General features: G+C 41.4%; 1 protein-coding gene across 5 annotated transcripts in view; it reads right to left on the minus strand.

Annotated features, from left to right (window-relative positions):
- MECOM (MDS1 and EVI1 complex locus) overlaps window positions 1-22,445 on the minus strand; it is a 76,558-nt gene that overhangs the window by 5,237 nt on the left and 48,876 nt on the right. For 2 of the 5 annotated variants that reach the window (XM_036757810.1, XM_036757809.1), the window contains exons 9-15: window positions 19,561-19,587; window positions 12,755-12,921; window positions 11,656-11,733; window positions 9,207-9,376; window positions 7,316-7,460; window positions 2,858-3,094; window positions 1,330-1,510 (exon numbers count right to left, since the gene is read on the minus strand). In XM_036757810.1, the coding sequence (XP_036613705.1) occupies window positions 1,330-1,510; window positions 2,858-3,094; window positions 7,316-7,460; window positions 9,207-9,376; window positions 11,656-11,733; window positions 12,755-12,921; window positions 19,561-19,587 (1,005 nt within the window). The remainder of the gene's footprint in view (window positions 1-1,329; window positions 1,511-2,857; window positions 3,095-7,315; window positions 7,461-9,206; window positions 9,377-11,655; window positions 11,734-12,754; window positions 12,922-19,560; window positions 19,588-22,445) is intronic. The other 3 variants (XM_036757811.1, XM_036757807.1, XM_036757808.1) reach the window with 2 other exon arrangements.

The raw sequence follows: 22,445 nt of genomic DNA on the forward strand, positions 1-22,445 counted from the left end.
GTGAAAGAAATCTCATTAAACTGGTTATTTTATCTATGCCTGCGAAACAACTGACTGATTCTTTAGTCATCACATATTCGCGGTTTAAGCCAAAATATGCTGTATTTATGGGCATAGAGAGAGTCTAACATCAGAGATAACAGACAAGAGAGATGATTTATACCTCATCCTGCTTATGATTATATCATAATATTCCAATTTTTCCTGCTCATTGGATTAACTGTATATAACTATTGCATTTGAGTTTCATGTAGACAATCTTAATTTCCTTTACTATTGGGTGAAGATAGAAACTGAGTCCCCTCAGAGAAATAGAGATTCCCACTGCTGCTAAATACCAAAGAATTTGATTGAGTACTGTGGGACCAAAGATGTGTAGCTGAATATCACTTATAAGGAATGGTAACTGTTCCCTCCTCCCCCCCACCCCCATCTCTTCTCTCTCTGGGTCACATTAACAATGATATTGATGGTGATGATGATAAAGACAGCTAACATTTCTATAGTGCTTTAATATTTGCAAATCATTTTATGTATGTTTTCTCATTTGATCCTGACAATAACGGTGGGATTTTTAAATTTTTTAAATTTTTATCCCTCCTTTTTTATTTATAATATTATATTATATTTTTATTTATACTTTTATTATTACCCCTACTTTATAGATGAGGAATTGGAGGGTCACGCCCAGGGTCACGCATCCAGGAAGTACGTCGGGCCAGATTTGAATTCTGATCTTTCTGACTCTCAGTCCAACCCTCCATCCACAGTGCCACCTAGAAGCCTAGCAGTACTAGGAAAGAGCCAGCTGTAGAGTATTTTACCAAACATGGTGAAGGACCCAAGCTAAGCCTTCAAGGATCCTGTTATCAGCTTACTTGGAGAGACACTGCACCAATTCAAAACACCTGGAAAGTGATTTCAAAGCCATGAGGAAACAAGTGAATACGGTGTTCGAGCCACAAGATCACAGGAACTGAGAGGTCACTTTGGGTTTGGGGGAGGGAGGTCATTAGTTAAGGAATCCCTCCTGAAAGGTGCCTGGCACCTTGGTGCTGAGAAAAAGGCAGCAGGCGCTGGATCTCACGGTACATGTAGGGCCTCTGGCTTTCGTCCGGCTCACTACCCGAATTCCGTCATTACAAGGTCAACAACTTTGGACAAGACATGAGCTTTTGGGGGAAGCATCCACGAGTTTCATGGCCACTGGGGCTGCGCAAGAAAAGTAACTTTTTTGTTTGTTTTTTGTTGTTCTTTGGAATGTTTGTTTCCCATGCACACACATTGCCAACACTTTTGTCTGAAGTCAAAACCTGGGGAAATATTCACCTGTGACTTGGACTTTCTGTATAGCGGCTGTTTAAGGTCCTCTGGCAGGTGAGAAGCACTACAAGACAGCTCAGCTTCATTATATTGAGTTTCGTCCATTTTCCTCATTTTGAGGCTATCTGTGAAGTATCTTATATGATCTAAAGCAGAAAGTCCACTTTTATACTCCTCCTCTTTATACCTAAAATGAACCAATGGGGAAGCTTAGTGGGTTTTTTCTCAGTTTGTCAATCAATCAAATCTCTTTTCATATGAGCTTCTATAATTGGCAAGACCTTATATCCCTATATTTCAGCAGGAAGCAAAGTACCTCCATCCTCAAGTCCTTTGAAGCTGGTTACCGGCACCCCACTTGAAAAAAAAACACCTTCCTCTAACATCCATTAATAACCTTGGTGAAGAAGGATGGATATGGGATAGAGACAGACTTCAATGTCATGCTAAGTAAATAAGGCAACAGCAGCTGATTTCCTAGCCCAGTCAGACCTGGCTTTTGTGGAAAATCCAATGCCTAGGCTGCCTTATATCTGGGTGAAAATGGAAAAAAAACACCTCCCAATTTATTTCACAGAATGCTTTCTTTTTTAATCTCTTGCTAGTCAGTGATGATGACATGATTATTTATATATTTTCAACCCTCCTCTATTCATGCAAAATTCTACCCATGACTCTGTATGGTTATGAACCAGAAGGCACCACAGCTGGCTCCAAGGAATCACAATGGCAGGTGACCAAACAAGCAACAGAAAGATGTATGATGGCCTTAGTAAGGCACAGTGTGCACCTAAGGATGATTAGCATCCAAGAAGTGAGTTAAGAAGTGACATAAAAGGTATCATTCAGTGAATGCATGATTGGAAAAGGAGGTGGGATGGCCATGAAATAGAGTGAGGGATGATATGTGGATGGCCCCCGTGTGGCACTGGTGTCCACATGGTATTAAAAAAAAGACCTAAAGGAAGGCCTCTGGTGCATTGGGTGGAGCCTCTGTGGAGCTGTTACGGGCAGACACAGAAAAGATGAGTCATAGAGGATGAGATGTTTTGGATGAGTCAAGATCTGCTCTGACAATGGCTGAGATCAAAGGTCCACTGGAGGATTAAATAAAGGAAAGATCTAAAAAGAACTTGTCCCATTTGATCTATCAATATGACAAGTGAGTCAGATCACTAAGGACCAGATTCATAATATCTACAATGATTACATTAACTGGAGAATTCTCAAATCTCCACTTTTCTTTCGGGCATTGTAAACACACTCAAAAAAAATGACCATCAACATTACTCGTGCCATTTTTTTTTAGTCTTGCCTAACACAAATTCATCACATTTCCACAAATATGACTATATTTATATGCTTAGAGATCTTATCAGCAGTTACATTGAGGTAATCTACCCGCACAATGCAATTTTTGAATAGCTTTCATTGTTTGAGATTATTTGAATATATCACTCACAAATCAAGCCGAAAATAAGGAAAGTAGAAATCATGATGACTTCTATGTCCTGTGATGGTTTAACTGACTGACCTGCTTGGGGACGTCTTACAATTCATTTCCAGAGCACTGGTTTCTTCATAGTCATCCTCAGGGTTTCCTTCATGTAGATGACTTGAAACTGGTCCCTTTCCTGGTTTCCCTGTCATGTCGGTTTCTTCATCTTCTTCATCCAACAACACTTCATCATCTGCTTCTTCATCGTCCAGCAAGTCTGAATTCTTCCCAGCCACCAGGATCTTATCATCCTGAAAGTGACTTCCATTCATTCTTAGAAAGAGCAAAAATGCAATCAATCAATGAACAAATAAATGAATGAATAAACCAGTTGGTGTTATAACAATCTGCAAAATTTATCATTAAGATTCTGAAAAAAAATGTTTTCTATCTTCAATATAATTATGGAGGATTCTTCTTTATTATATTCCATAGATACCTTAGGAAACATGATCACTTTAAAAATAAAGAGACCAAAGTTAAAACATAATGAAGTGACCTGACTTCTATAATAAATCAATCTGGAATTTGAGTTACAAAAATCATTGAAATTCCTATTCCAGAGTTGTAGAGGAGATAACGCAGAGAGCAGTGCCTGGTAACAAAATGTATTAGGTGGTCTAGGTTGGGGGCACCCCTATGTAGGGACTGGAATAGAACCCATTATTTCACTGGTATTGGGAACTCCCAGATGAAGGAGCTGCTGCTCCCAATGCAGGTCTAGCACCATCTAGTCTCAGGGAGCTGCCTCCTAAGGGTAAGGGCCTTGCTGAGGGTCACATAGTCAGTACGTGGCAGCAGGGGAGAACTCAAGACCCAGGCTGCGACTGGCTACCTAGCCACTAACCCACAGAGACTCTCTAAAAGGTTAGAAATAATTGACAAGTGCAGTTTTTTCCTTCTGGTCCAGACCTATGATTTTATCAGTGCAGAGAATTCCCAGTGAAGAAACTCCCTCTACCATCAAAGATCCACAACTATTCTGCTTTGTATAATCTCAATCTCACCTGAGATAAAGACTTGAACCCAGGTTGTCCTAGAAGGGTCTGAGACATAGACACACACTAGCCATTATTCTGAGTCAAATGCCTTCCTGAGTCCCTTGCCCTGGGGGAGATTATCTACTTAATTGGGGGTGAGACCTAGAGTAAAGCTAACCCAGATAGGATTGCAAGGGTACACACCTCAACTATACGTCACCCTATTATATCTGGCCAAGTTCCAGGACTCCACTGACCTTTGCCTTGACCGCCAGGCAGGACCAGCTGGTACCTGGCTATTTGTACTGCTGCTTTGTATAGTAAAAGCCCCTCTAGCACTGGAGTTTGGGGACCAATACTACTATTGTTACTATGAAGAGTGAAACAAGCTACCACTGCCTGATGGTCCCATCACCCACGTAATCAAAGTCCCCTTCGTTGGCCCCACCCCTCATACCCATTCACACCAGCCTCATCTCTTCCATGTCTATATCCTCTAAGGAGTGAGTGAATGGTATTGACAGGATTCACACACAAGTCCTGAGATGCCACATTTATCATTCCTTCCACAACAAAACTTGCCTCTTTGGTTAGAAATTTTCCCTTATCCCAAGTCCAACTCCAATTCTTTGAAATTTCCACCCAATGCTCTTAGTTCTGGTCTTTGGGGCCAGGTAGAATATCTAATCTTTCTCCCAAATACAGATTCTCATGGGCTGACAACATGCCCCATTAAAGCTTTCTCTTCTCAAGACTAAAATCTGCCATCTCCTCCGACCAATCCTCAAACCTGTGTACTCTGGGATCCATTTTTATGTAATTTATAGAATCACAGAATTACATATCAAGTACATCAGTCAACCAATCAACCAACTTAAGCATCTCCTATTATCTGGGCACCATAACAAGCATTGGACACATAAAGTCTAAAGAGCCTTGGTCCTCCAGAAGCTTATAGCGGTTATTATCCAGCCCATGCCCCTCATTCGATAGATCTCTGAGACCCAGGGGGCTTCAGTGAACTACACATGGTCAAATTCATTGCAGCAGAACCAAAACTAGAAACCGAGTCTCCTGACCACCATTCCAAAGTCCCTTCCATTCTCCCAAGCTACCTAATTTATGTATCCATTAAGAAACTCCAAAGTGAGTAAGTAATTGTGTAAAGTCTGAATTCCTCTACAATGGCTCTTTTTTAGAGCATAAACAATCAGGTCTGTCCAATCCACCCCATTTTTTGCCTCTGCAATAAAAATTAGGACAGCTAACACTCACAATCTCAGGAATGGAAGAAACGAAGAACCAGAAAAATCTAAGGAAAAAAAGAAGCAATGGAGAAGAAATAGCTAAGTCAAATCTTTATCAAACTAAATGCATAATAAATATCATTCCCTTTCTTAAAATCAAAGAATGATGTGAACATGTGCTAGAATGATAGGGAATGTGACCTTTCGTGTGATTTTGCTAACTTTTGCCAGCTTAACCAGATGCTTTTGTTTTCAGGGTCATTGAAGGAAAGACAAAAACCAGCAGTGGAGTCAGGATTTTGGCCCTAGAACCAGAAGGGATCCTTGGAGCCATCTAGTCTAGTACCTTTATTTTAGAGACAGGAACTCTGAGGCCCAGAGAGATGAAGAGTAAGCATCAGAGATAGGATCCGAACCCAGGCCCACTGGGCTCGCTGGTTGTGAGCTAAGCTACTGTGCCAGTCAACAGGGTCATTAATTACGCTTTCAAAGCTGGCCATTCCCAGAGGATACAATATTCATCCAGAACATTCTGATGTGCCAAATTAAGAAAGGAAACCCCAGATGACTCATCATGCTCTCTACTTACATCCTGTTTCTGGAATGCTGGGGCCAGATGCGTACACATACACCCCAATCACCAATTAAGAACTGAAAATGTGACTTGACCTCTCCTGATTCAAACAGCATTTCCTCCCCCTTACATTCCACCTCGGCATCCCTGGGACTTTGTAACTAAAATAGGAATCCCTCTGTGAGGCTGCCATCAGTCACCGATTCCAGATGATGGTTTTGTATAAAAGGAACCAAACTGAAAGATGCTTTCAATTGTACACACTGACAAGCTGGAGCTTCCATCAAATTTCCTAGTGCCCTTGAAGGTTCGTGCATGTACCAAATTGGACATGCTTTTCAATCTGAAACACACTAGGTTTCTGATTTCCTTTCTTCTTGGTCGGCCACATTTTTATCCTCGCTGAATAATCAGAAGTAGTTGGAGGCTTTTTAGGTGACTTTGGAAGATCTCTATATTCAAATGCCTTTACCCCCACCTCTACCCTGATGGACAAAGAATGGTAAGACAATTGCCAAACGGTAAGAGGAAGCATGGGGAGCTCCTCTGAAATATTAAGCAATAGCAATCTCTATTAATTAATTAGGTGACACAGCGGACATAGCACTTGGCCTGGAGTCAGGAAGACCTGAGTTCAAATCTAGCCTCAGACACTTTTATTAGCTGTGTGACCCTGAGCAAGTCATTCAACCTGGTTCCCTCAGTTTCCTCATCTGTAACATGGGGATCATGATAGCATTTACCTCCAAGAGCTGTTGTGAGGATCAGATGAGATAATAATTGTAAAAGACAGTGCCTGGCACATAATGAGCACTTTATAAACATTTGCTATCATCCTCATTAATATTATTATCATGAGTTTATTTTAGTTTCTATATATGAGTTTGCCAACTGGATTCTTCTTTCTGTCCCTGGTGCCTAGCATGGTGAACGGTAAATGGAAGGACGATGGTGTTAGAATTAATGACAATAAAGGTCAAAATAAGATTAATGCAGAAACACCATATCTAACTAAATAAACTACATCCAGCAGCCTACGCTCCAGTGCTCCCACGGGCTAAACCACTTCGGGCAGGGACTTCAAAGGGACAGACCTGTTTACCAGACAGCCACAAGCACTTGGCAATGTAATGATCACTCAGCTGGTGATACAGGAGTCCTGGACACTGGGACTCTTAAATTAGCCAAATAATTCCTGACTGGCAATTAAATTTCATTTTGAGATGGGCTCAGTTCCCTCCACCAGGCTGCTTCAGGGCCACTACAGAGCTATGAAACTCATGCTCATCACCCTGGTTCAGAGCCTCCTCGCCTTTCACCTGGACCGTTGTAATGTTCTCCTAACTGGTCTCCCTGTCTTCACTCCCCATTTGGAGCCATAGTTCACAGACTCATCAAACTGTTATTCATATAGCATAAGCTTGACTACAGGTATCACTTCCCATTCAAAAAGTGTCAGTGATTCCTGATTACCTCCAGGACAAAATAATCATCTTGGGACATGTTGCCCCTACCCCACAGAATGTAAGCTCTTTGAAAGGAGGCTTGGTTTTTTTTTTTTTGTCTCTGTATTCCTTGCACCTGGCGCAATGCCTAGAACTGGATTGAACTGAACAAATTACATTGTTTCATTCCACATTCATGTCTTGAGTGCACATTTTTTTAATTCCATTTCAAGCCTGTCATGCTTTACCTCTCCTCTGTATTCCTTGGTGATTGGTGACTATGGTTGCTGTTTCCAATGAAATTTCGAATTTCTGTGAAGTAGGAATCCTCTTTGTCATCCAAGATGGCACCTGTGCTTTCCAGTTCAGAATGAGGTGATGATGTCGCAGTACCTAAGGGGAGGAAGAGTCCTTTTTGATATAAGATGCAGTTTTATCGCTGGGGTGTTTTTGTACCTGAATTCAAACTTTCTGGATTCAACTGGTGCCATTTAGCTAATAAAAATGCTGAAATCGGGGTCAGGGGTTCTACCCAAGGTAAAGAAGTGGGTTCTCCTCAACATTCTGGTGAGTTGTCTCTAGAAAGCATTGGAAAGACTGTGACTCTATCATACAGGTTTCCCTCATTAATTCTTAAAGAATCTCATGATGGAAGGATGGGGGGTGGGAGGAGGGCAGAAATCTTGGTGATGGTAGAACGTAATCTCCTTGAAGGCAGGAATAATTTCTTATATGGAACCCAAACGACTGGCTCAGCTCATCACACATCATGGGCACTTAATAAGGGTTTGTTAAACTGAATTAACAAGTCTTAGATATTATCTGCCTCAGTAATATTAACACAGATACTAACAGACATAACTTATATATGTGTATATATATATGTGTGTGTGTATATATACATACACACATATTATGTATATTAAACTCTTGTTTACAAAGATTCTATTTGATTAAAAAACTGCTGTTCAATCATAGCATTTAGATATAAAATAACGCTAGCAATGGTAAAAGCTCATATTTATATAGCACTTTGTAGCATACAAAGTATTTTCTTCCTTTTTTATAAAGTATTTTCAACATAGCCATGTGAAGCAGGCAGTGCAAGCAATCTTATCTCCACTTTACAGATGGGGAAACCGAGGCTTTGGAGGAAATTTATTAAGTAGCCTGAAGTCCTATGGCTAGTCAGAGGCAGAGCTGGGATTCAGAGATGGTCTGAGTATAACCCGGTGAAGGTTCAGAACCGTTCTGAGTCACAAGGAATTTAAAATCCAAAAAACCACTAACTGGGCACTTAATGCAAGTACCAACAGCTAAGAACATTATGGCATCTTTTCAAAGAAGTAATCCTGTTTCACAGTCACAAATTAATATCAAGTCATATAAATACACATATAAACAAAATATATTTTATACATATGTATATCTGATGTACATCAATGACCTCGTATCATTCATTCATTCTTTAGAATAACCCTAACAGAGAATCCCATACCCATATCAAATATCTATATTTACATTTTGCACGGTAGCAAAGTATGTCTTTGAATGGGACATGTTCTCTCTGTGAGGTGTTTCCCAGGAAAATCACTTCCCAGATCACAGACATACTTCACGAAGCAGTTCAGCGATAAACTCTAGTCAATTGTTCCCTGAACTGCTCTTCAGTCCTGAGGAGATACCAAAAGCCATCTACAGTGGATCTAATCTGAGGGCTGCCAACCTGGTCATCCATCCAACTTCTCCAGGGGTTGTTTCTTGGTAAGTCACATGGTGAAAGACTACTGCTCTCCCATCATGACAAAAACCTCTCTTTTCCCAAGGAGTTTGGGGGTTCAGGTAATTTTATCTTCTTCTTGGTACTCCCAGAACCTAGTACAGTGCCTGACAAATAGGATCTGCCAGATTTTGACTACTTACAGAGATTAATACATACTATACTGTAAGACTACAAATTTGTCCCAAGCTCAACCAAATAGAAGTCCCCCCAAATTGACTCTTCATGACACAGTATGAGCACGATTGGAATTTGCTGGAAACACGGCCTTAAGATTTCAAATCCATTCATCCTTCAGAAGTCAATGATTCCAATGACCTCCCAACACCACATCTCGCCAGTTGACAAAAGTCACCTACCAGACATGTTCCCATTCTCGTGCTTCTTTAGATGTCTGTCTAGGTTGGTCTGTTGGCCAAAACACCGGTCACACAAGTGACACTTGAAAGGCTTCTCCTTATTGTGGATGTTTCGCACATGTCGCTGTAAGTTGGAGGATATGCTGAATGACCGATCGCAGTATTTGCACCTGAAACGAACCAAATAGGCCCAGAACATTTTCAACCAAAATAAAGGGTGTTTCTTCTAATCCAGAGAATACGAGATAAGCTCCGTGACAGCAAGTAGAGACCTCAAAGAAAAGGCCTACGTACACATAGAAGCTCGCCAGGTAATATTTCCTTTGCCCTCTTTTCAACCATTCCATTTCCATGACATCTCATCGCCTTTACAAGTCAGCTCGAGCCCAGCTCCCAGTGTTCTCCCTCCTACTAAAATGGCTCCGCATTTATTTTGCATATATTTGATATACATTCACTCTTGTACATGTTGTATCTTCCTAATAAAATGTAAGATCCCTGAGGGCAGCAGCTATTGTATATCTGTCTTTGTATCCTCAATATCTGAAAGAGTGCCTGGCACATAGGAGGCATTTTAAAATGTTTGTTAATAGATTGATTGAAAGAGGTTCATTTTATTTGCTGCATTTTAGAGAAGCAAGATGGGTGATGTTTAAAGTCACAACATGGTACCACAGCGATTCCAGTTCCCCTACTCATTGGCTGTTAAAATTACTTTTGTGAAAAAAATACCAAGCAATATTTATTGCCTGAAATGAGTTGGGCGAATTAACTCTAATATTTTCAAAGTACTCAATGCCAAGTTAAGGAATTTAAAAAGTAAATCACAATTCTGTTACTTCATGTCCTGCCAATACAACACAATTAAACACTTTGTGGGAAGAAAAAATAACATGAAATAAATTCCCTCTAATATTCAAATAAGGTAAGAAGGCCATTTTTTTCTCTGTTCAAAATCACAGTCTGATTAAATCTTTTCTTGAGGAATTAGCTTTCTTGATTGGCAATCCCAAAGGAAATTTCATTTATCTTCCCCAACCCAGCAATAAACAATTCAAGTCTTTAATACCGTGCCAACGTGAGAAGTGGAGTCTATCACTTGTGCACCAGAAGCATCAATTTTCATACTCTGGAGTGATTTGGGGGCCCTAAAGCCTTCACTGGATTGCTCCTTAAGCAGTACTAAGCTGTGCTACAGCTACTCCAAATTCCCTTCCTGGCCTGTGGCCAAGAATTTTCAATATTAGGTCCTCTCCCTCTTTTCCAATTCTTCTGTTTTTATTCTAAACAAATTTGTGACACTGAACAAGGTCACTGTTCCCCAAAAGCATGATCTATTTTGTCGATCATGGTTTCGTCACTGCTCAGGATAAGATATCATCATTTACTTCAAAGTATCTCTTGAGGAAGGAATAAAAACAGAGGCAAAATGTCTCCCTTATCACTGAGGTATGGAAAAAAAAAGTGTGGTTTCTTTAACTGATAGGATTTCTCTCCTTTTTCACTGCAGGGCGCAGAAAGCACCAGGTTTTTTTTTTCTCCTCTTCTATTTCTTAAGATAATAAATTGGTTTTTACCCAAGAGATCCTTAATTTAAAATTTCAGAGGCAATGACCAACTTCTAAAGCTTGCTGCTCTTGTGTGTCTGTGTGTGTGTCCTCTCCTACGCTCCTGTTCGGAATGTAGCCTGACATAGTGAAAGTCAGAAGCCATAGGCTCATATCCCAACCCCTGAAGTTTTTTACCTTTGTCCCCTCTGCCAATTGTTTTCCTCATCTACCTCCTAACCATCTACCCCACACACAAACACACATACTTTTCTTAACCTTCTTTCCTGTCTCTTCTTGCACCCCCTCCTCTTTTTTCAGGCCCCTCAATCAGACCTTTGGTCCTGGCTCAGGGCTGTCGCTGACCCTCACAACCCATAGGGCTGCAGGTGCCCCTGATACTAATACAGTTTGCACTTCAGAAATGTCACCTGACATCTATTTCTACACAATCACAGAGTTAATTTCAGAGATGAGGAATTTTTAACTGAGATCGGGGAGCAGAAGCAGGCTTCAGACATCACCACAAAGAGAGCCCAGGTCCCATGATTTTGTTCCTGAAGCATGACACCACAACTACTAACAATGGTACTTTATAGTTTGCAAACCACTTTAGAAATATAATTTCATTTGACCCTCACGGCGACCCTGGGAGGTCGTGCTGTTATTTACTCCATTTTTTTTTACAGATGGAGAAACCTGAGGCATATAGCATTTAAGTGACTTGCCTATGGTCCCAGAACTAGACAACTCTACTGACTCCAAAGTCATGAACAGCCACATTCACAGCCAAACCCCGCACATCTCCCCGGAAAATTGTCCCTTATGAACACGCTGCCAGCACGTGCACAACAATGATTACAAAGATTAAAAGAAAAATCAAGCAAAATGTATCATCAAACCTGTATGGCTGTTCTCCAGTATGTGTCCTTAAGTGACGTGTTAGGTTTGCTGATCTCGGGAAAATCTTGCCACAATATCTGTTATTAAAAAATTTTTGTAAGAGAATGTCATCACTATCGTCTTTTTTTTTTTACCCAGTTTGACCTTCATAGCAAACCAGAAGCCTAATCCTAATGTAATTAATCTTGCATGTCTTCGGTATTTAAAATTTTAAAAGAAAAAAAAAGCTGCCCTGAGCTAAAAACAGCCCTACACATGATAGCTCCATCGCTGGGTGGGGTCGGATGTGGGCACAAGTAAACAATTAAGGAAAATTGGCTTTTGCTGGGATGACCCCAAAGTTCCATTTTTATTAACTCTGTGTCTCTCCTGTTCACAAGATTGAACTTAGATCGAAAAGGAGGGGGAGATGATAAGTAGTTTGTGATTTCAGTCTGATGTAAACTGATTCCAAACATTTCAACTCATTTTCCAAGTCAGCCAAAGTGACAATGTGCTGTACACTGAGCTGTATCAGATCAGACAAGACTCTAGGACCTCATCCATCAAGGTATGCTCCTATAAAAGCTTTCCTTGAAAGAAGGTGACACGTTTTCCAAAAGAACAGATAAATGGATATGCCTGCATCAGATAACACAGCTCTCCTGGGGCAAGTCGAAAATGATAAAGTTAATTAGAACAAAAGCAGGCTGCCGATTGCTAGGACCCTCTACTACCCAGGCCATTCCTTCACCAACATGGCATACCAGCTGGCTTTGCTTCTAACTGTCAAGACTACTCATTTGTGGATGCTCGAGGACAGAAGGACTAAGGTTTGTAATGAAAATAATTAACTAGGAGAGAAAATTCATCAATATCAAAGTGACGGGGAAATATAAGAAGTAGATAGGATGTAGAGTATTTTCAGCCTCATTTATCAAAACTTGAGTGGCCTGGTTTAAATTCCTCAAATAATGTAGAACAACATTTTCGTGTCTCATTAAATAAAGAGTACTTTGAGAAGCTACAGACCTACCATGATCTCTATTAATCATCCAATCAGAATAATTTCCAAAATAAACAAGGGGGTAAGCCCATCATCATTAACTTGGCAATTACCTGCAAGTATACCGTTCCTTGCCCTTCCGAAGCAGGTTCTCGGGCAGAGCGTTCGGAGGGGCTCTGAAGTTGAACATGGAGGGGACGGACTGGATGAGCTCGTTGCCTTCTGGTTTCAAAGCACTGAAGCTTTCTAGCTTTTCGGCCATGTTTTCAATGGCGGACATCTGAGAATTTAAAAAATGCAATATGATCAGTGGGCGGTCACCTTGGCTACCACTCAAAGTAGTGACGCCAAGCACAGCAAGGACCATGATGCCATGACTCTGGTAGCAATTTAAGGGTGATAAAGCACCTTCCTCAGGACAACCCCATGATGGAGGGAACACACGGATTATTAACGGTCATTTTAAAGATGAGTGAATGGTCAGGCATATATGACACAGAATAACAGAGTGCTGGACTTGGAGTCAGAAGCCCTGAACTCGAATCCTACCTCAACTCCCTACCAGCCATGTGAACGTGGGCAAGTCACGGCTTCAATTTCTTCATCTATAAGGTGAGGATAACAGGGGTGCCTATTTCACGGGGTCATCGTGGGGATCAAATGAAGCAACATAGATAAAGTGCCTTGTGAATCTTCATGCATTGTAACAATGCTAGTGGTTAAAATTATTATTTCATCTCTCACCCTCAGTCTTGTCTATAAAATGGGTATTATGATAGCAGCAGATCTACAGGGCTATTATTATTTACGGATGGCTTTCCATTCTGTCTCTGTATCCCTGCTGCACATGATATAGGAAGGGTTTTCAGAGGCCTCCCATTTTATAGAAAAGAAACTGAGGCACGCATGTAAATGGCAAAGTTTATAAAGCACTTTACGCATGTAATGCCATTGGGTGGGTGCTTTTATTATCTCCACTTTACAGTCAAGGAAACTGAGGCAAACAGAGGTTAAGTGACTTGCCCAGGGTCACATAATTATTAAGTGTGCAAAGCAGCATTTGAACCTGTCTTCTTGGTTCCAAGTCCAAGATGCCATCTTTGAGCCAGCGAATTGCCTCCTTAAAGATCGCAAGATTCCTCCTTAAAACAAATCATAAATCTCTAGCCCGAGGAATGCCCGGCAGGGCTAGATCAGCTCAGTTACTGTTACTGACAAACCACCCTAGTAGTAAAAGGATAAGGCAAGATAAAGAAATAAATCATCAGGCAGAATCTAAGACACCAGTGGTGTGCTGGGGAATGTTTAACAACCAGCTCTCCAGAAAATATGGTGCTGAGTACTGGGCATAGAAATAAGTGAACAAAACAAGCCCTACTCACAATGAGCTTCCATTCTAATGGGAGAGACAAGTACGTATAAATGCATGTACAAAAATAAACATAACGCTTATGTGTGTATATATGCATATACATATGTGTATATATACACACCTACAAACACAAGGAGGTAATATGGGAGAATGAGAATGTGGAAAATGCAACTCAGTGCTACACATGCTCTGAAAGTTTGCTTCCCTCTCCCACTCCCCCAACCCTGCTGGAGGCCCCTCACCTTTCACCTGGACCATCAGTCCTAAGGCTTTTTTTATACCATGTGCAAGCCAACACTCAGGATGACTTTGGGAGGTGAAGATAAGAAGGGAAGATCCCCGCCCCAGCTGAGGTGCCAATAAGTATGTTAGCCTTTAAGAATGATGACCAAGGTGGACCTAATGTCTAATGCAGTATCCAAGGGATGGTACCAAGGACTGGCGGTGAAGCAGAGTGGAGTACCAGGTAGGAGTGAGAAAGTCAGCCAGCAAACCTTTATTAAGTGTTTACTATGTGACAGGCGCCATATATATATTCTTCAAGGACATAGCAGAGACCAGCAGAGGAGGTAACGGTGGGTGGCAAAAAAGGACAAGGGTAAAAACGGGGCCCCGGGGAAAGACACAAGGTAAGGCATAAAAGCAACTTCAAACAAAGGAACGCCACAGTTGGCTGAATCACAGTGGATGGGTGCTTCAGGGAGAGACAGGCACTAGCCCCTTGGAGCCCAAGGGAGAAATGAAAAAACAGATTTCATATTTAAGTGGGAAATGTAGGAAACGTATGCTGTACAGACATGAGGTGACACAGGATGCCATTTGTTTCTGAAACCAGACAGCGGCTGTGGCAGGGTGAGCCGAATTCAATTCCCTCCTTACCAGGCAAATATCCCCGGCTTGATGGTCCAAATGACTATTCATGGCCCAGTTAGCTCTGGGTGATGGTGGTGTTTCCCCCTCCCTCCTTTAGCCCCTGGCCTGGCCTGCCCTCCCATTTCATGCTCAGACTCTTAATGCTAGCTACAAATTGCAATGTACAGGGTACCACTGCCAATTTGCCAAATGTCTTTCATCAAACACTGTGCAAAAAAAAAAAAATCTCAGAGGGAAGTCAAGATACATTTACTTGTCAGACGGCAAATGTGAAAGCATTGGGAGGCGGTCGGGGCTATAAGCTCAGGGGTTTGATTCATAATCACTCAGCTGCTAAAACATTCTCCACAGATGCGAGTGGACAGCACATTTGTCAATATGAAGGATTCTGACGGGTGCTGATCACAGGGCAGAGAGATGTGATGATGATGGCCCTCTGAGAGGGGCCGATTCGGGCTCGACAGGGAGATGGCATTATCAGCCTCCAGTGCCCACCCTCAGCGTTTTTTACATGACCTTGGAGCTTGTTTATTCAAAATCCATCTGTAAAATAGTTGATGATGGGATTTTTACAGCACTGAAGCTTTCTAATTGTCTCTTGTAAAAAGCCACAGTGATAGCCTACTCCTGGGGAATAAAATGGGAGAATGAAAATGACATCTGGCCTTCCAGCTGATGGGCAGGAATGAGCGAGAACAAGGGTGACGATTTTGTGATTTTTTACGGAGGTGTCCATCGCTGATGGCAATAAAATGTTTCATTCATTATATTTAATATCTGGGTAAATAATCAATCCCCACCTTCAGGAATCATTAGAATGGGGGAGACAACATAGTAATTGTTAGGTACATACAAGATAAACAGAGTAGATGGGAGTCCCCTGAGTTTCATTATCTCTTGGTGCTAAATCATTTTAGGACCAACTCCCCCCCTTACCCCCAAAGACTAAGATTCCAATGCCTTGCATCTCTGGGAAATACCTTTCATTTTACATGCCTCTTGACTGTCCTTAGTTCTGCTGTCCTGGTCCCACAAAGAAGAAGCAAACACTCCAAGGTACTAAAGGGAATCAGTTGTTTCAGAAAAGGCATCTTGCTTTAAAGGGTGGGTATTTAAGAATGTGGCTGCATATGTCCCATATCTTTCCTGTTCTAAAAATCCTCTAGCTACAAGAAGAAATAGTATGGGGCTGACTGCTGAAGAAATGGCATTCTTAAAGGTAACAGGGGAAAGAAAAGGAGGAACACTATTCCTTCCTCCTCTTCTATCCCCCTTTCTCTTCTCCTGAAGATGCTATGGAAAAATAAGAAGGCGATGAAGGGGATGGGATGAAAAAGATGGAGGGGGCTGTGGAAAGAGTGAAATGCAGCTGTTCACACACACACACACACACACACACACACACACACACACACACACACTCTTTGGTCCTAGTGATATTCCCTCTGCTCCCTGCTAGGAACTGAGGAAGACACATAAAAGTTATCACTGAATCCTGCCTTTCATCTTCCTTCAGGCTGGCTATGGTAGTGCTATGCCTTGCTTGCCAAGAGAGCTGGCATTCCCCCATGGAAGCGGAGAGCAGGGATGCCAAGGTTTGGTGAGGGGGCAGAGGGAACACGCCCGGTGCACACAACCCAAGCGTCGTAGACCAAGGTGAATTCCATCTGGTGCATAAACCCTTGATGCTGGGACCTCTCCTAGCATCCAGACCCTCCCAATATGGAACCTAAGACAAAGCTGTTGTCTACATAGGTACTGGGGAGTTTGGGGACATGCATTTTTACCAAAGTGCATTTTGTAATTTAAACGAGAAAACACAATGAGATCTGGTGTCTCTGGGGAGTAGTATTTAACTACAGCATAGTGGTCTGGATATTTTCCTGTAACTTATATAACAATATGATGAAGAAAAAGAGAAGGAAAAGAATGAAGAGAGAAAGGAGGAGAAGCAGGAAGAAGGGAAAGAAAAGGAAAAAAGAAGAGGAGGAAAAAGAAGAGAAAGGAGAAAGGGAAATGAGGAGGAGAAGGAGAAAGATGGAGGTGAAGAGGAAGACAACATGGAAATGGAGGCAGAAAAGAAGGAGAAGAAAAATTGGGACAAAAGTCACAATATATAATTCAGAAAAGTCACTGCTTTGTGGTCCATTAATGTCTTCTAATCTCCGATCAGTAAATGACTTTACATGGAACAAATTTTTTTTTATTTACACATATATAACAGTTGCTGATGTTATCAGCCACTAGACCCTGGAAAAGGAAGTCGTTTCACTCCCCTTCCTGGTCCCTAGGAGGCTGTTAACCTTATATTGACGCAAACTCAAATGCAGCCACAATTCCCCAGCTCCTGCCCCCAAAGGCAGACATTACCCTGGTCTGATAAAAACAAGCCCTTTTGTAAACATTTCAGCAGGCAAGATATCAACAGGGCCCTGAACATTTATCTTAAAATTTATTATACAGCAGCTGAAAATTGGTGACATAAATAGAGTACTTTCCCTTTAAAATGATGAAAGTGATAACCTGATTACATGAGATGATGGCCCCAGTGGTGCCATGAATTACATGACCTTGGGTTTCTCCAACTGGACTACTTTGGGTGTTATCTTAAAACAACCAACTCTCAGAAATAACTTATGGGAAAAGTTTGTTCATCTTAGTTTTCTATTTTTATTTGCTTCGTCTCTTGACAAATCTCAGAATCATGACCATGAAATTTAAGCATTTATTTAAAAGACAGGGATAAATGGTGACCAGTTTCAGTGATATTACTTTCAACACTTATAATTATAAAATCACTTATGTTTTATGAGCATGAAAATATGATGAGTATAACAAATTCCCCAGTATGTCTAATATTCATGCTTAATAATATATACTGAGTGATTATGAAGTTAGTGGGGCCAAATGATCAGAGATCATTTCTAAATGAGTTATGGCAAGCAGTAGAATGATGACAACCAAAACCGAAATCAAAGCCAAGAGAGGCAGCTGTTGTCGGCAGGACTGGAGGGGCCCAAATCCTCTCCCCATTTTCTCTCATATTCCTCAAATGTCACTATTCTAGGTATGTTTTTCCTTTGGGTCATTAAGGCTTTCTAGTCACTGAGTCCCCTTTTAAAATAAAAAATAACCCTAGACTGTGTTAACACCTTAGAGAAAAAAAAAGGCAGGGAGAGGTATACAAGTTGTACCCTTGAAGTGGGCAGTGAGCATCTACAAGCAGCAAAGGCAAGAGGAGACCAAAGGCAGAATTCACCTACTTCATTTTTTTTAAATTAGGAAGTGCCACCTGTTTAGTTTTTGAATTACAGGTGTCAGAAATAGTCTTTCAATTTCAAGTCACCAAAAAGGAAAAAAAAACCTGGATAAGAGAAACCAACAGCAACCAGAAGGACTAGGCTGGCACTCATGAGTTATCTCTTGGAGTGATGCTTGCTATTGCCTTCCTGGTATTTTAATAATATGGTTGATCTCTATCATGGGGGTCTTTTGCTTTCTCCTGAATTAAAACTGGATCTTTGAGGGAGAGGGTGGAGGGAATGGGGGACATGGGGCAGTGTGGAATATTTGCACAACACTGAACTTCTCATGTTTTCCTTTCCTCATGATATATCTGGAAGGGAAATGACAATGAATACAATTCCAGTTCCAGCAAAATACGCCTCCACCACGAGTTCATTTGCTGATGATAGGACATCTCTGGCGATGGTTACTTATTAGCTAACTGATGCAGTGTACACAAAACACCACATTGCTATCACGAGGGCATTTAAAACAATCTTTGCTTGATTTTCCAAAAAGCCAGAAGCCCATTTCACTCTGCTATGATTTTGACCATGAATGCTAAAATCAGTTTGTGAACCTAAGTTCCTTAATCTGGACCGGTAAAATCATCTTTTAGCCTCTGATCCTGCAGAACACAGAGCTCAGTTTGGTCACCAATCTAGAACCTTGGCCCCCCTGACTCCCATGAGGATTTCCTGACTAACACTGGGGCCTTCTGTGCTTGAGGAACTGATTTTTTGAACCCTCAGGTGTAAGTCATTCCATTTATACCCAGCAGGTCCTCCCTGTTCCCCTGCCCACATCTCTTAATGATCTTTCCTTGACTTTACTGCAAATAATTTTGTCTGTAATTTATATTTACTCATCTGTGCCCAGGCTGCATTCCCACATCCCTGGCCCCTGTTGAAAGTAAGAGCAGGCACTATTATCTTTGTACTGGTACCTAGCATCATACTTGTACGCTGCATATCTAGCATAGCCTTGTATACAGTAAGTGTTTAATAACATTATGTTGAATGGAATAATGTTGAATGAAAGTGGACTGAATAAAATGACCTTGGAGAACCAGATGTTCCACAGCAGGCCGAAATTACCTAAGATACCTCACACTGTGGAATAAACCTTTAAAAGTCACAATTTATTATTTTATTTATTTAATAATCAATTAATCATTAAATGAGAAAAGCAGGGGACTGTAGCTCGGGGAACCTAAGTTGTTATTTTGTATTGTTTTGCTTTTTAACAGTTCACAGCAGCTACATCATCCACAGAAAAGTACATATGGTGCTTGTCAGTACACCATGATTTAAAGTGTAAGTTACTTTGTTCTTAATTTATGGTACAGCGGTGCATTGTTTTAATCAAAAATATAAGTAGGAAACTTACCCAAGTTCTCTGATCAGGCAGTTGGAACTGAGAGCAAAATTGAAACAAAAACAAAAAATTACTTTTATGTTGGAACCCTCATTTCCATTGATCTGAGCAATTAACACTTAACTTTGTTGTTTATCATGGAATTGTAGCTTAATAGTAACTGTGGCAGCAATCAGAGAACCGAAAAAGGTTGCCACTGTAGCCTTCCTTAGGCACCCTCAGAGACCTCAACATCCTATTTGAGGGATGTGATTGGAAATGAACGTGAACAGCAAAGGGAACCATTCCTGGCTTGGGCTGGGGGTGTCCTTGTTGGCACTGGTCAACTGCAAAGTCGTCACCCACTCAAGGTTCAACTGACTGGCCAGGCAGCAGGGCAGGGATGGTTTCACTTTTGCCCTTGATCCCCAGAGCCTATCAGGGGCATACTATGGGTGCCTAATAGATAGTAATCTGGCCAGGAGCCTTTAGTAGCACTCACCATGTGACGCATTTTACTTAACTACAGGGATACAAAAAAAGGCAAAGCATTCTTTGCTCTCGGGGACATTATGTTCTAATAGGTCCTGTATGCAAACAAATAGGTCCGTATAAAATACATACAGACCAGACAGAAGGTGACCTTAAAGATGAAAGAGCTAACTGCTGGGGGAGGAGGGGAGGGCTTGGAGATGAGAAAGACGGGCTGATACAGGCCATGATACAGAACCTTGCAAAGCACCAGAGAATTCATTTTAACTCCGAAAGGAAGGTGTGAGACTCCATTAGAAGAAAATCACATGCAGAAATGACATATTTAATAAAATCATTTTTTTCTATATCCCACTGAAGAAAAAATACCAAGATGTTAAGATTAAAGGACAGCAAAAGATGAAGTGATTTGCCAAGGGCCATGTAAGTGCTAGGACAGCTATGTGGTGCAGTGAATAGAATGTCAGGCCTGGAATCATAAATACCTGAGTTCAAATCCAGCCTCAGACATTTATTAGCTGTGTGACCCTGGGCAAGTCACTTAACCCTGTTTGCCTCAGTTTCCTCATCTGTAAAATGAGCTAGAGAAGGTAATAGCAAACCACTGCAGTATCTTTACCAAGAAAATCCCAAATAGGGTCCTAAAGACTCAGACACCACTGAATAACAACAGCATACAACTCCTTGCAGTGGAAAATATGGAGTCTCTCAAAATGCCAGGAAGAAGAAATCTTGGATCACAAAAGACAAATGTTTCCAAAGGAAAAAACAGAAATGAAAGGCTTAGTTAAGCAAAGCTTAGACTGGCAGCCTTTGGAGGGGATCTGAGTCACTAAATGCCCTGGGAACCGCATTCCTTTCCAGATTGGGAAGAAAAGCGTTACCCCAAGATCAGGACTGGACACTAGATTTTTCAGTTACAAATGAATGGAGAGAAAAACTCACAGAAAGAGGAAAGTAGCAAGGCGTCCCCTAGACTTGGAGCAGCAGTGGGGCATTGACAGAAAGAATAGATAGCTGAAAGTCCCCTCATGAAACCAAAGCCTCTTAAAGGTAAAAGCTAAAGAAGTAAGTGGCAAGGGGTCTAAGACCCTGGGTGGGGCAGTGGGGGGAGGGAGGGTTGTCCCTTTGTTTTTTAATCACGGGTGCTCACTCAGGTGATTGGATGAAGTATCCCTTGCTTTGCCTGACTTCAGTTGGATGCAATTGGCTTCCATTTCCAAACACAGTTACACCTATTCTGTTAAAGACTACAACTAAATGAGATAATCCTATTTCTCATACACCCCCATGGTTGCATTTCCTTGTGTCCCTTTGTTCATGACAGGAGGGCCCAGGCAGCTCTGGGAGAGAATGACCTTTCCCAGTTTGGGGCCAGGATCCCAATCACCCACTTCATTTATAGAAAACTGTACCCCTCTAACTAGAAGCATAATCACAAGACATTCATGGTTTATAACTACCCTTCTCAGAGGAGAATTATGATGAACTTGGGGCCTTTTAAATCTGCTTTATCAGACTACAAACCTAGAGATGCCTAGAGTTACAAGTCTGAATCATAAATTATCATGCAGAAAAGTAAAGTTAAATATTACTCTTCCTTCAATATGCACTGTGATGCTATTCAGAGAGCAGGAGGCATTGGTGCTGAGGGAGATGAGTGGGCAAAGGACAGCAATAAAGGTGGCGAGATCTTTTTTATTTTTATTTTTTTAATGTCAGGTTTGGTGAAAGCAAGGCCCAGGAAAACAAAATACCTCCAAGTTCAGGAAAATATGCAGTGAGAAGGAATAACTCAATGTCTGTCTTTAAAAAAGGAAGAGGGCTCCCATTATAAGTCTAAATAGGGCTGTCCTAGGTGGCAAAACCATAGAGCTACTCGACTTCAAAGAAATCAACACAATGACAGATGCAACCCACAGATCTGAACATCCCACATCATCCTCCATTTTTTCTACAGAAGATCTCCATCTGTCTTTCATAGTCCCAACCTAAGGCACCAACGAGCAAACTCCCCAGAGCGCCAGAATATCCCCAGTGCACTTCCTTTATATCCCAGCCCTAGCACAGTGCCTGGCACACAGTAGGCCCTTAATAAAGGCTTGTTAATCTGTTACTGTCCACTACTCCCTTGCAATACGCCTGCAGGCTTACAGATCAAAGGCAAGAACCTAAATGATCCTTAAACGGCCCTACAGCTAAGCAAACACTTGGTAAGAATCAAGCTATCAGTTCAGATTCTAGTAATTAGAGCAAACACTTGGTAAGAATCAAGCTATCAGTTCAGATTCTAGTAATTAGAACATCCCACATTTCTGTCCGATATCTGATCCACACATCCACATGCCCTGTACTTGATGCAAGGAACGTATTTTAATTTCCAAAGCCTGTATCCTTTTCCTGATAATAATCATTCCCTCTGACTA

The sequence above is a fragment of the Trichosurus vulpecula genome, chromosome 4 (assembly GCF_011100635.1).
Source record: "Trichosurus vulpecula isolate mTriVul1 chromosome 4, mTriVul1.pri, whole genome shotgun sequence".
NCBI classification, from domain to species: Eukaryota; Metazoa; Chordata; class Mammalia; order Diprotodontia; family Phalangeridae; genus Trichosurus; species Trichosurus vulpecula.